Source organism: Carassius gibelio, chromosome A6 (genome assembly GCF_023724105.1).
Source record: "Carassius gibelio isolate Cgi1373 ecotype wild population from Czech Republic chromosome A6, carGib1.2-hapl.c, whole genome shotgun sequence".
NCBI lineage: Eukaryota > Metazoa > Chordata > Actinopteri > Cypriniformes > Cyprinidae > Carassius > Carassius gibelio.
The window spans coordinates 31,717,088-31,732,502 of NC_068376.1; the positions used below are offsets into that span (position 1 = coordinate 31,717,088).

The following is a 15,415-nucleotide window of genomic DNA, read 5'->3' on the forward strand; positions in this document are numbered from 1 at the left end:
CGCACATGCCCTACTCACTCCGAGGGGACAGGGATGATCACTTACATTTTCAATTTGCCCTGTGAACCATTTGATACCGATACGCATACCAGCACACTCCTACCTGGGACGAACTGCTGAACATTCGGCAGAACACACCACACAATCTTCTACTGGTTTTTGATTACTCAGAACATTATAGTTGGTGGAGCAGTGGCATTTTTGTGCATCAACACTTTAAAGGTCTTTATATTATGCCCATTTTTACAAGATGTAACATTAGTGTCCCCAGTGTGTGTATGTGAAGTTTAAGCTCAAAATATCCCACTAATATTTTTTTATAGCTTGTTGAAATCGGCACATCTAGAGTATGAGCCAAAACGCACCGCTTTTGTGTTTGTACCCTTAAATGCAAATGAGCTGGTGCTCCCGCTTCCCTTTTCAGAAGAGGGCGGAGCTTCAAAAGCTCATGCTCCAGGAAAACAGGACAATCTCCTGAAATCTGACTTCACTGTGAAGTATATGTGTGTTTATGAATTACACAGACTAGGAGCACGGCGTGATGATAATAACGACATAGCTGCAGCCTTAGTGTGCCATCACATTATGAGATTGACCTCACATTGCTTCCAAATGCAATTTTTAACTAACCACATTCCTATTTATGATCATTCTGGAAGCATGTGAAGCAGCATCAGTGAAAACAGGCAGAGACAATAGTAGCTTTAGCAAACATTAGCCTTACAGAGAGCCAAGAAGCTCTTTTGGAAAACAGAATATGAACAGAACGTTAGTATCCATCTTTCTTTCAGAATCAACCCTTACACTACTCCAGCGCTGAACTGACCCTCGTTTGTGAGGCAGTCAGCATAAAATGATGAGCACAAACATATACAGGACTTTTCCTTTTTGGTACATCTCCTTCGAAAATGAAAAGTAACCATCATGTCCTCAGGGATGTAGCACGACACTTCCATTTCCATGATCGATCATCGTTTAAATTAATTGTTCTTAATGCGTCTATTGCAGCGACACGCAGTCATCGGCATGACAGGATGTGCAAAACCCACTCAAAACAAACAAACGCTTTTTCACACGATTAAAGGGGGTTTAGTTTTGATAAAATGCTATAAAATGCTATATTTGAAAAGGTTTGCTGCATGGTGAAAATACGCTACAATTTTATATATATATATATATATATATATATATATATATATATATATATATATATAGAGAGAGAGAGAGAGAGAGAGAGAGAGAAAAAACATATACGTTTATTTAGAAAAAAAAAAGATTATTTCAGACACAAAATGTTTACAAACATTGGGCTATAATAAACACTGTAAACATAGCTAGGCTATTTTTATAATCATTTGGCATTCAAATAAATTGCGAATACGGAAACTTTTCATTTTGTGTTGAATGAGAGACCTAACGTTGGTTTCAGTTTCAGTTTTGGTTTGGTTTGTCGTTAATATTGTAATTGTTTTTCTTTTCTAAATACTGTTAATTGAAATTATTTTGTAATGGAGTGAGGGGAACTAAAATAGCCTAGCGGAGCTTCTTAAAATTACCAGAAGCTGAACAGTTTTCATTTGCTTTATTAACCTCAAAATAATTCTTAGAATAAAATTTGGAGTCCGACTTTCGGACGCATATACAGCGTTACTTATTATACATCTACTATTATTCTGTTTTCTTTGAACTAACCCTAACCCTAACATCTGCCTGCTGTTTGCTCGACACCTTAAAACCGAGGTATCTTATATATATATATATATATATATATATATATATATATATATATGTATGTATGTATGTATGTATGTATATGTATATGTATGTGTGTACCCTATGTGAACCCATCATTCCATAATTTCACCATCCAGTTAGGCACATCAACCATAACTCCTTCAAAAACAGCTAGAAGCCTTGGAGTTATGATTGATGATCAGCTGACTTTTTGAGACCACATTGCTAAAACTGTCCGATCCTGCAGATTTGCTTTATTCAACTTGAGAAGATCAAGCCCTTTCTTTGGGAACATGCTGCACAACTCCTTGTTCAAGCTCTTGTTCTGTCCAGGCTGGACTATTGCAATGCCCTCTTGGCAGGTCTTCCAGCCAATTCTATCAAACCTTTACAATTAATCCAGAACGCGGCAGCAAGATTAATTTTTAATGAGCCAAAAAGAAACACGTCACACCTCTGTTTATCAATTTGCACTGGCTTCCAATAGCTGCTCGCATAAAATTCAAGGCATTGATGTTTGCCTACAAAACTACCACTGGCTCTGCACCCATTTACCTAAATTCGTTACTTCAGACTTATGTGCCTCTAGAAGCTTGTGTTCTGCAAGTGAACGTCGCTTGATTGTTCATCCCAAAGAAGCACAAAGTCACTTTTACTGACTTTTAAATTAAATGTTCCTCCTGGTGGAATGACCTCCCCAACTCAATCCAAGCAGCTGAGTCCTTAGCCATCTTCAAGAATCGGCTTAAAACACATCTCTTCCATCTTTATTTGACCCTCTAACTTTATCACTCAATATTCTAATTCTATTCTTTAAAAAATCTAACTACCTTTCTAATCTTTTTGTATTCTATTTTCTTTTCATTTATTATGCAATTGTGTGTGTGTGTGTGTGTGTGTGTGTGTGTAAAGACCTCTAACTAGCTTGCTCTATTCTTTTATTTTTTTATTCTATCTGTTTTCTTTTTATTTATTATATTAGTTAAAATCCCATGCTACGTGTACTGTGTTAACCTAACTGAGACTTGTTATAGCACTTATATATCATTGCTCTTTTTGTTGTTTTTGATTGCTTCCACTGTCTTCATCTGTAAGTCGCTCTGGATAAAAGCGTCTGCTAAATAAATAAATGTAAATTTAAAATATATATTTGTATATTATATATATATATATATATAAACTAGTTAATTATATAGAAAGAACTACCGCGTCACTGACAGTAGTTGGTCCCATCACCTAAATGTAAGTGAGCAGTTGCAGAATATAGTCATTACAGAGAACATGAAAAGGCTTTTCACTTCTTCACAGCAGCTCAACACAGCAAGACATGGCTATAAATAACCCCACAGAGAGGGAAAGGGGGGGGGGAGAGAGAAAGAGAGACAGAGGGATGGATGGAGAAAAAGGCATGCAACAGTGCAATGGTCATCATCAGTATGCTAACAGACACGCAGACTGACAGAGATGCTCAATACAACACACTCAGCTCAACGCCTGCTCCATCTCAGTTCAATCTTATTTTTACCAGCCATCAGATTTATATTTACCACACAGCTTTTCTCTCTTTTTAATGCCGCAGCAGAAGCACTGACTCGGGTTTCCATCCAGAAAAGGAGAAAAATATCAGGCAATTTCCCCAGAGTGGCAAATCTGCCACAAGCTTCTATTTTTGGAAAATTTCCAACGACTACACAACCCCGGGAAACTGCTTTGATGTTCATCTAATGAGGCCCCATCGCAATGAGCGCAGAGCTGCGAGCATCAGGGAATTCTGTTTATATGTGTTTGTCTATTTTTAGCAGGATGCAGCCCAGGGGCTCAGATCTACGGCGGTTTACACGACGGTCTCCTTGAGAAATGAGCCGGATTGTGTTTGCTCTCTGGCATACAGTATGCTTTATATGGAGTACCTCAAGGCTCAGTACTAGGGCCGCTACTCTTCACGCTTTATATGTTACCCTTGGGAGATATCATCAGGAAACATGGTGTTAGCTTTCACTGTTATGCTGATGATATTCAGCTCTATATTTCTTCGCGGCCAGGTGAAACACACCAATTTGAAAAACTACTGGAATGCATAGTCGATATAAAAAATTGGATGACGAGTAATTTCTTACTGCTAAGTTCAGAAAAAACAGATGTGTTAATTATAGGAACTAAAATCTCTGCTTGTAATAACCTAGATCACTGTCTAAGACTTGATGGTTGCTCTGTCAATTCTTCGTCATCAGTTAGGAACCTAGGTGTGCTACTTGATCGCAATCTTTCCTTAGAAAGACACGTTTCTAGCATTTGTAAAACTGCATTTTTCCATCTCAAAAATAAATCTAAATTATGGCCTATGCTCTCAATGTCAAATGAAGAGATGTTAATCCATGCATTTATGACCTCAAGGTTAGATTATTGTAAGGCTTTATTGGGTGGTTGTTCTGCACGCTTAGTAAACAAACTACAGCTAGTCCAAAATGCAGCAGCAAGAGTTCTTACTAGAACCAGGAAGTATGACCATATTAGCCCGGTCCTGTCCACACTGCACTGGCTCCCTATCAAACATCCTATAGATTTTAAAATATTGCTTATTACTTATAAAGCCCTGAATGGTTTAGCACCTCAGTATTTGAATGAGCTCCTTTTACATTATACTCCTCTACGTCCGCTATCCTACGATCCTACGATCCTTTTCCTATTTAGCGCCTAAACTCTGGAATAACCTACCTAACATTGTTCGGGAGGCAGACACACTCTTGCAGTTTAAATCTAGATTAAAGACCCATCTCTTTAACCTGGCATACACATAACATACTAATATGCTTTTAATATCCAAATCCGTTAAAGGATTTTTAGGCTGCATTAATTAGGTAAACTTGAACCGGAAACACTTCACATAACACCGTACTTTCCACATCATTAGAAGAATGGCATCTACGCTAATATTAGTCTGTTTCTCTCTTATTCCGAGGTCACTGTGGCCACCAGATCCAGTCTGTGTCCAGATCAGAGGGTCACTGCAGTCGCCCGGATCCAGTACGTATCCAGACCAGATGGTGGATCAGCACCTAGAAAGGACCTCTACATCCCTGAAAGACAGCGGAGACCAGGACAACTAGAGCCCAGATACAGATCCCCTGTAAAGACCTTGTCTCAGAGGAGCACCAGGACAAGAACACAGGAAACAGATGATTCTTCTGCACAACCTGACTTTGCTGCAGCCTGGAATTGAACTACTGGTTTCGTCTGGTCAGAGGAGAACTGACCCCCAACTGAGCCTGGTTTCTCCCAAGGTTTTTTTCTCCATTCTGTCACCGATGGAGTTTCGGTTCCTTGCCGCTGTCGCCTATGGCTTGCTTAGTTGGGGTCACTTCATCTACAGCGATATCATTGACTTGATTGCAAATAAATGCACAGACACTATTTAAACTGAACAGAGATGACATCACTGAATTCAATGATGAACTGCCTTTAACTGTCATTCTGCATTATTGACACACTGTTTTCCTAATGAATGTTGTTCAGTTGCTTTGACGCAATGTATTTTGTTTAAAGCACTATATAAATAAAGGTGACTTGACTTGACTTATAACAACAAGTCTGCTGATGAACTGAAATGGTCAGCAGGTAACCCTCTACACTGCTTCAAACTGGCTGTTATTAAGCCTCTCATCAAAAAAACAAAACCTGATCCCAAAGAACTAGTTAATTACAGACTGATCTCGAATCTCCCTTTTCTGTCAAAGATACTAGAAAAGGTGGTATATTATATTCCTTCTTAGAGAAAAATGTTATCTGTGAGGATTTCCAGTCAGTATTTAGGACTGAGGACAATTAAGGGACTCAAACACAACTATTAAAAAAGGTTCAAACGTTCACTGATGCTCAAGAAGGAAACAAGATGCATTAAGAGTTGAACACGATGAAGATGGCCCAAAAAAAAATTTCCGTTGAAATATATATTTTTTCCATTTAGTTCTGCCCTTCATAAGCAACAGAAGATACTTGTATGCTTCCTGAAACACAAATAAAGTACAGTTTACCTTCCAAAAGTTTTCACCCCCCTTTCTTAATTTTCCCTCACTATCCCTCAGTTTGGGAACCACTGGAGCAGGTGATTTGTGTTTGATTAGTTTGGTCTGTTACAATGCTCTATGTGTTTGATTACTAATGCCTGTGTAGTACTGTGCTGCACACAGAGGACAAAAACATTCAGCCTTGACTCTTTATAGTGGTTTTTGTTCAAATTTGCAAAGCGTACCAAATTGAACAAAATTATATAAATGCTAAATTTGATAAAAACTGTATAGCAAAATCCATATCATGGAACAACATAATACTGGTAGTCACTTTCATACTGGAATAGCGCCCACCCCTGCATGATATTCATTTTAAACATGGTAAATGACTGTGCAAGATTTGTGACATATATCATTGTAAAGCATTACAAAACACATGGGTTATATAGGCAGAATTTCTTTCAAGTAGACATAGAATTTCCAGTCAGCCTGATGGTCAACACAAGAAAACATCTTCAATCAGTCCAAACACAATGAGCAGAATGAGCAGCTGAAGAAGTCCATAACCACAGACAGATCTCACCCTTCACCCAAATAGCACCAAAGTGTGGTGAAAGCGGTTCCAGGAGCCTCAGCTGGAAACCCCTCTGCTGAGGAACAACTACATCAAAACAATGAATCTGAAGAGAGACACAATGTGGGGCTGAGGGGAGCCACAGCTCCATTAATCTAAGATTAAAAAAAAAAAAAAAGTTTAGAACATTATTCAAGAATTGAGTGTAATTTCCATCTGAGGTGAAGCCCCAGCCCAATAATTTCCAAAAGCTGCTAAAGACCATACAGAAATGGCGAGAACACTAAAAACACTTGTGGACTTGTGATTTGCATGGGAAATATAATGTTTAAGCTTGAACGAGGAACACGCATAGCCAGAAATTGATACGTGAAACTGATCTGCTGTGGTTATTTAAACTAAGATGCATAAATGGATCAGTTTGCATGCCAATGTGTTGGACTACTAACTTGATAAGACAGCTGTGGTTAGGCATCACCCCATTGAGCAACAGGTATGAAACCTGAGCTCGGTTTCATGGAGCAAAGTACCTTTAGAAAACCACAAGACAATAAAACTACATGTCAGGCTTGTTGTAGTCATGAAAATGATTGCAGAACAGAGCAGTGTTTCCCAAGTGACATGCAAAAAAGCAATTCCCAAAACAAACATTCAGCCATCTACTGAGAGCTGCTTTTGTCCACAGCAACATCATTTCAACCAAAGGCTTTGACTGCAACAATAAATAATGTTTGCTGGTAGGGAAAGTATTGTAGATGGCCTTACGTCCGGATGCTACCTATGTGATAAACAGAAACACTACCTTAATGCTAATATGCGTTTAGTCAAAATGTTAGGTCTGGGCTTCTCAGCTCTTTGTTAAATTGTCACCGTTGGCAAATCCAGCTGATATGACTTAAAGAAACAGAGCTCACAAATGCTGACGGCTTCCTTGACACTTAAACATTATATGTCAAACAAACAATCAGACTATGTTCTCTGTTAAGAGTTTAAGTTTAACCCACTATTTTTCTGACCAACAAAAACTAGCTTATAGACTGGAGACAAAGAGATATACAATAAAAAAGGCTACAGAACTCATTAAGCTAACATTAACCCTAACCCTTCAACCAATCTGTAAAGTATGTCTCTCTCTCATAATTCACAAACATCTGCAATGACATCACTGCAACACTCTGTTCAAGAGTACGACGGACCAAGTTCATGTGAAAAGGCAAATAAATGTTTTATTTTAATCATACAAGAGCTTTAACTCAACTGGCATCCGTTAGCATGCTAGAATAAGAGAGTAAAACCATGATGTCTCACACAGTCTTGATTCGCTTCTGGCGAAGGCTTTACACTTCTGAGAGCAGAAGGCAGCGGCCAACATCCATCTACTTCCCAAATATCCATCCAAAGGCCAGCATGCATTCTGAGCTCAGAGTCCATCCATCAGGCCTTTGGCACCGCTCCACACTTTGTAATGAAGACGGCACACACAGAGACGCTAAACCTCTCATGCCACTTATGAACACGACTCATTTGCTATAACATTTTTAGAAGCCATTTCATTTGGGAAATGTTTTGCTATATTAAAGCATGGTCACAGAGAGACACCATAAGCAGATTTTGCTCTTGAAAATAATGAAACGAGAAGAAACTTTTTGTGTTATATATGTTACTTTAGTTATACATAACAGGATTAAAAAGTTCCTGGAAAAACACACAGCAGTGACATTAATGGTGGTGATATATGAGAACATCCCATCTGATCTGGGTCAGATCCAGATTTAGCATCTGTGAAGTTCACATTCTGTCAAAGGGGATAGCTTTCTAGTCAACTAATAATCAGATGAACCTTAACAAGCCTTTCCTGCCCTTCAAAAAGGATAAGGAACAGAACGTCCATCAGCTTTAGAAATACCATCCTGTTCATCAGCACACATTATACACAGCAGAGCCTCCTCAAAGATATCAATCAACACTAGGGCCAATGTGTCCAATATTAGCGATAATATCAGAATAATTTGGACGACAAGGTAAAATTAGAAAATATCGGGAGTATTGAATATTTCTAATTCAAGCATAGTTTCCCAAAAGAACGCGCCGAACTGCTCTACACTCCTCTTCTACAAGAGCGTTCATGAGAGCGGTTGCCAGATAACAAGAGTTTAAATCCCCCAATCAGAGCTTCGCTGTTACAGGGATACATTTCTGCCCGCTTCTGTTTGCTTATTTTAAATAAACGCACATTCTCACTCCTCAGCATCGCTGACCATGATCTGAAAACACTAACAAGCTGGAGTTTAGCATCTAATGAAAGCGTTGTTCATATATATATGTGTGCTTCAGCAACTAGCTCCCCATCTAAGAGGGTTTTTAGTGTCAGTAAGAACATAGTTTCATGCCACAGAGCTTCTCTCAAAACCGCAGATAGTTCACAGACTGTTCTTAACTAAAAAAATTCAAAAAAAAAAAAAAAAAAAAAATCACCATTGTGAATTGAATGTAGTAAAAGCAGTAGACAGAATGTGCTTTCTGTACTTGTTTTGCACTACTTCAGTTACATATACGTTTTTATTTAATTAAAAAGCAGTAAGTTATCACTTGGTCTAGATTTTCTTTTAACTGCTTAAATTAGCTGTTCAATCTAAAAAAATTTTTTTTTTTAAATTGGCATAATATTTATAATTATTTAAATGCAAATGCATAGAGATATATATTGAATATCGTAAACATTTTTACAATATCGGGATATATATTTTTTTATATATCGCTCAGCCCTAATAAACACCACAAAAATCACAATATAAACAACAAATCTTATGAAATATAGTTTTTTTTCTACAGTAACACAGTGCAACAGCACCAATAAAATGTATGAAAATGTTTGTGTGAATTTTAAGTATTTCATAACTATTGTTTGCCGCACTTATAATAATAATCGATGCAGCATCTTTAACCTCCCTGAGCTGTTTGTGAAAGTGATAACTGGACGTGTACAAGAACACGATGATCACATGTACGTGCAACGCTTCAGCGGCCAGAAGCCATTGAGAGACATGAAAACACAATGAGAAATGTAAAACTGGAAACATATCACATCATAACCTTAATTAGACGCAGCATCATTAGGATCTTCACATCAGTGTCCAGAATGGACAAAGACAAATGCCTGAAATGTCAAAAGGTGTGATGGCAGTGAGGGTTCTGTGTAGGCTGTAATTGGAGCGGTCAGATGTTGGCAGAACATCCAGTATCTGTTCCTCTCTCGCCGGACGGCACACCCGCTGGCTTGCTTCAGTCTCCTGTTCGTCTGGACTGATTGCAATTAAAACCAGCATGCTTTCATGCAGGATCTGAAAACGAGGCTCAGACGCTGGGAAGCGTTCATTTGTTTGGTTCCGCCACAGAGAGCCTGTAGTTCTGTATGTGGGGAGTCAGATGGGTGGATTGGGGGGGATTTGCAGTCTTCTGGAGGGACAGAAACAATCAGCACATTTGTTTGTTCGGCGCACAAGCAGAATCTGTGCGGATCTATAAATAGCAGCGAGTTAAGCTGCTGCAGTCCTGAAGAGAGCACTCTGATGAATATAAACATGAGAGACGGATCGAAGGAGCGAGCAGGAGGAACGGGACTCATAATACAACACAATCAGAGCACCACAGTTACACCCGTCACATTTCATCAGCTCACGGTCCGTCATCACCACGCTGAACCACACACAGTCTGATGATCACACGCTCAATGACGTATGAGAGAAATTATAAACATTATGCAATTCATTAAATGTCTTCTATACAGGATCTTAAGGGCCTGAATGCAGCTGTTATGTAAATTAAATGTCAAGAAGCAAAGCTATTCCTGTTAAACGTGTTACCAAGAAAAAAATAATAATAATTATGAACAGAGAAGAAAAAAAGAGAAATAAACATTGGACGATGGAAAGAAAACATTGTGACATTTAATTGATAAAAGTATTCATTAATTCATAAAAAGCTCATAAATACCGTATCACCGTGGGGGGGGGGGTTCTCTCTTTCCCCTGCTTTCCTTCACTTTTAAATAGCTTAAATCAAATCAGCGGAGGTTTGGCATCAATTGCCAGAATGCAACAACAAAATACAATGTCAAACTCACTTTAGCCTGTATATAAAACAGAAATGTTATTAACAAAGCAAATATGGGGTAGTGTTGGCGCAGTGGACAAATCACATGCCTTTGGTGTGAGAGACCCGGGTTCGAATCCACTGTGAGACACCAATGTGTCCCTGAGCAAGACACTTAACCCCTAGTTGCTCCAGGGCGTGCGACCTCTGACCTCTGACATATATAGCAATTGTAAGTCACTTTGGATATAAGCGTCAGCTAAATGAATAAATGTAAATGTAAATAAAAATAAAAATACACCATGCTATAGGGCAGGCTATGCCAAATATAAAATAACAAATAGCTTACATAAAGTTAAAATATGTATACCAAACTGGAAATAGGCTAAGTAAACATGTATAATATATAACCAAATAAATAAGATGTGTAGAACGTTTATTAGCAAGACGAATAAGTAATCTTAGACACTAACCTACTTGAGATCCCTCCGGTGTGAACAGCACTGACTGATTAAAAAACCTATTACATCATTAAACGAATCCTGGATTACTGAGGCTCAGGCGAGAAGATGAAACTCAAACACAAACACAGATCGTCTGCTTGCATCAGTCAAGAAGCTTTCACAACCGTTGTAAGTCTCTCCATCAGCTGTTAGATCTCATTACACACTGCATGTGTCAAGCAGAAGAACCAAACGCACTACACCTACAAGCAGAAAATCATAATCATACAACACCCAACGAGACGCACCTGAGTGACTCGGAGAAGTCATGATGTCTGGAGCAGCTGATGCCTTCTCTAAACTTCAGATACAGCTCCAGCAAAACAGCGTTTCCTGCTCCTCGTCTCGACAGATCCAGCAGCTGTTAGAAAACAGAGATCCAGTAACTAAAGCTCTTATTACAGAGATTTCTCATAAAAACATAACATTTCTCTATATTGTAATCAATATGATCACACTCGTAATAATCGCTTTAATGAGCTTCTGTCTGAAATTAATGTTAGCTAACTGTAAGATTCTATTACATCGAACTGTTCATTTGTGATATCAAGATTACTTGTACACATTCACTTCTGCTTTATAATATAGACACACGCATTTCTGTAAAGCAGTTAGCTTTAGATTAGTAAAGATTAGCAGTTACACAGCATCAGACAGTGCTGGCAAAGCCCTCCCATGCATTCAGATCAAACACTGCATCAAATGCAACTCATGGACTTTACCTTCATTTATCTTCAGAAGAGACCTTTCACATGGACACATTATTGAGCAGATATACAACAACAACATTTACCAGTGGGAAAGAAAACAGCAGGGCTAACTTCCTCAGTTCAAACATGCACACACACACACACACACACATGTTTGTTTTTGTGTAAAGTGTGTTCATCCCATAGGTGTAATGGTTTTTATTCTGTACAAACTGTATATTCTATGGCCCTTCACCAACCCTACACCTAACCCTAACCCTCACAGGAAACTTTGTGCATTTTTACTTTCTCAAAAAATCTCCTTGTAATACCTGTGTCATACCCATGTCATTATACAGAGTTGTGTCCTGATATGACACAAAAACAAGAACACACACACACTCACACACACTCAGGCACACACACGATCAGTAGGGACTTTCCAACAAAGGACAATATTTATTTACACAAAGTCAGTTTTTTGTTCATATAGGCCTGTTATTGTGGACATGTTATTACAACCCTAACCCTAACAACACTACCCCACGTGGATGAGGACATGGAGTGTGTGGGTTATTCAATTTGTACACAGCGTTTTTACAGAAGACCAGGTCTTACGCTTTATCTCAATCATTTTTAGTAACTCAACTACTCTACAACTGATGATCACCAATATATCTTATGTTCTGTCAGTGGAATCCTGTGATGTTCGTGAAATGAAAGACTCTCTTTCGCACGACAGAAGCGTGATCTCAGGGTCTTCTGGCCCATCAGGTCATTTCTCTCCTGAAACGGGTCTCTGACCTCACTAGACGGGGGGGTTGGTGGCATGTATGCTAACCTTCTTTGACAGTCTGTGTGTGTGTGTGGGGGGGGTGATTCCCATGTGGCCATTATGTTCACTCTGGGGCTTCCATTGTCCCTCAAGCTAAAGACTGGAGCCTAAACAGATAATAAAACACCATATGCCATCTCCTGAATCAATTCCTGAACAAATAAGAATTCAAATAGAAGATAACTCAGAGCAGTGTACTAAACATGAGGTGGAGCTTTGTTTTGATTGCAATTTTAAAGGTAAGTTATCTGTTAGTTTCTGTTCCAGTTGTCAAGCAACGACCACCAACTGTAATGCTGAACATCAGTGTGTGTATCTGGGGGTGTGTGTGTGTGTGTGTGTGTGTGTGTGTGTGTGTGTGTCACGGCAATCCTTTCTCAACCTCATTCACAAAAAGCGGTCTAACCGCCCATCTCGAGTCGCTTCGCATCATTGGCCGTCGCTCGGTTAAACACAATAATCACACAATACTAGTTAAAGCTGGTTTCAGGTTAACCGTTACGCGCAGCTGATCTCCACTGAAGAGGTTTTTCTCACATGTGAAGGTAAATCTCTTCGAGCATCATTGAAGGAAGCTGCTGAAGACGAGCATAATAACAACAAACCGCCGCGCGCGGAGCTCGTGACGCGGATCGCTCGCTCGTTCGCTCACCTGATCGCGGCAGACGTGGGACGCTCGCGGGATCAACGGCACACATCTGAATTCGCCCGGAATGCGCAAAAGCCACAGAAGCGCCGTCTGACAGATTCCGCCATACTGGATTTTTGATTCGGGAATCACGTGTGGCGGGACTGAACGAGAGGCGGGAACATCCACGCGCCACACGCGCGATGACGTCAATCCTGACGGGCACGCGGATAGTGATGATCAATAAAGTGTTTCTTTAGCTTGTGCTCCAGAATTATCTGTTAATAACCAGGGGCGTAGAATTTAGTAGGGACGCTAGGGACGTGTCCCTACCAATATCCAATGACCACTGATTTGTCCCTTGCAATAATTTAGATTTTTTAAATATATATATTTATATAAAACAAATTTTATATATAAATTAAAATATATTTATATATAAAACCACTCTTACAAGAGCGTTCTGTGAAAAAAGCGCAATTCCTGGTACACAACAATTGGTGATCTCGTAGAAGTCCCGCCTCGCGAACCCACATCGCTAATCCGATTGGCTGTGCTTTTTCTTTCTAACTTGTGAGAGGCTGTAGCTTAATTCGGTTGTGATAAGCGGCAAAATTCCTCCGAAACCTAGATGCGGTAAGTGAGGGAGAAAGAAAACAACAGCTATGTGAACCAAAATACGGGACAAATCGCGTCAAATATTGATTCTGGGACAGTGCAGTTTTTTTTCAATGTATGACAATCGCGGGATAAGTAGCCAACCCAAACTGTGTGTGTGTGGGGTTGGGTGTTTTGTGTGTGTGTGTGTGTGTGTGTGTGTGTCTGTCTGTCTCTGTCTCTGTATGTCCTGGTAAACCCTTGTGGGGGTAAAATGCCCCACAACGATGGCAATATTTGAAATACTTATGGGGACAAGGATTTTTTTATTCACATGAGGAAAACAGCTTATAAATTATCTAACTGATGTTTTTGAAAATGCAAAAAAGTTTTCTGTGATGGGTAGGGTTCGTGTAGACTTTTTTTTACACAGTTTGTACAGTACAAAAAATGTGTGCGTGTGTGTGTGTGTACACTTTGTGATGGGCACTTACACTAAAAGATCATGACAACTATTTTATATTTGCTATTTAAAAAGATTTATAAATCTGACAAATCATGTTTCTATTTAAGTCTAGTGTTTTGCACAAGTTTCTGTAAGGGTTGTGTAAAATATGAATTTTGAACTTGATAAAAAAGTGGAAGTCTGCAATGTCCTGAGCTTACTAATATAGTGAAACAAATGTGTTTGTCAATTAGGCTTTTTTTTTTTTGATGTGCTGAGTCAGGATGGCAGCTAAAAAAAGAAAGTTAGATATTAGGAGCTACTTTAAAACAAATACAAGTAAGTCATTTAAAATATTTTCTCAATTGCTAAAGGGTAGAGTCATCGGCAATTGTAAAACATTTTTTTTCTAAGATTTCTCTAAAAATGATAGATTGTGTTGATGCCCAGCTTCAGGACAGGTTCTTCAACCAACCAGATTTAGATGTCTTGCAGAAGCTAGAGGAAATTCTACTGACTGGAAAAGTAAATGACATTGTTGATCACTATCCAGAACTGAATAGGGATAATCTAAAAGTCCAATTAGCCATGTTTCGGACTAAAAATACTTTCAAATCAAGTACTGAAGTGGCTAATATCATGAGAGGAATGGCTATTGAAGTGAGAGGCTTGTTTGATCAAGTTGAAACCCTTGTCAGGCTGCTTTTAGTCATCCCAGTCTCATCAGCTGAGGCTGAAAGAAGTTTCAGTGCTCTTAGGAGACTGAAAACATGGCTCAGATCAACAATGGCACAAGTGAGACTTAACAGTATTGCTGTGTGCCATGTCCACCAGGACAAACTGGACAAAGTTGATGTAAAACAAATATGCCAACAGTTCATTTCTGTTAATGACAGACGTAGACATGTGTTTGGCTACTTCAAATAGTAAGGATTCGGAACAAGACAGTAGACACAAAGTTAAGTGAAGTTAAGTCTCTGTCAAACTGCCTCCTTGTCATTATTTGTTACCTGTAACATTACAGAATTAGTTATTGCATTACACTATAAGCAGAGTAAAGTTAATAAGTATGTTAAACGGCTTTCTTGTCATTATTTGTTACCTGTAACATTACATAATTAATTATTGCATTACACTATAAGCGGAGTAAAGTTAATAAGTCAGCCAAACTGCCTCCTTGTCATTATTTGTTATACTATTCATTTCCTGAATCCTCAGCTTCCGGGAATGTCCCCACCAATCTCAAAATCAAACCTACGCCTCTGTTAATAACACACCAGACGACGTCTGTTTTACGTGAGTGCGTGCGAA

General features: G+C 38.9%; 1 protein-coding gene across 2 annotated transcripts in view; it reads right to left on the bottom strand.

Annotated features, from left to right (window-relative positions):
• Window positions 1-13,302, bottom strand: part of LOC128016105 (histone deacetylase 4) — a 53,980-nt gene extending 40,678 nt beyond the window's left edge. Inside the window, exons 1-2 of one of the 2 annotated variants that reach the window (XM_052600496.1) lie at window positions 13,087-13,242; window positions 11,159-11,271 (exon numbers count right to left, since the gene is read on the bottom strand). In XM_052600496.1, coding sequence (XP_052456456.1) covers window positions 11,159-11,180 — 22 coding nt within the window. In that variant the 5' untranslated portion in view covers window positions 11,181-11,271; window positions 13,087-13,242. Of the gene's footprint in view, window positions 1-11,158; window positions 11,272-13,086 lie in introns of both variants that reach the window. The other variant, XM_052600495.1, reaches the window with a different exon arrangement.
• Between the last annotated feature and the right edge of the window lie 2,113 nt (window positions 13,303-15,415).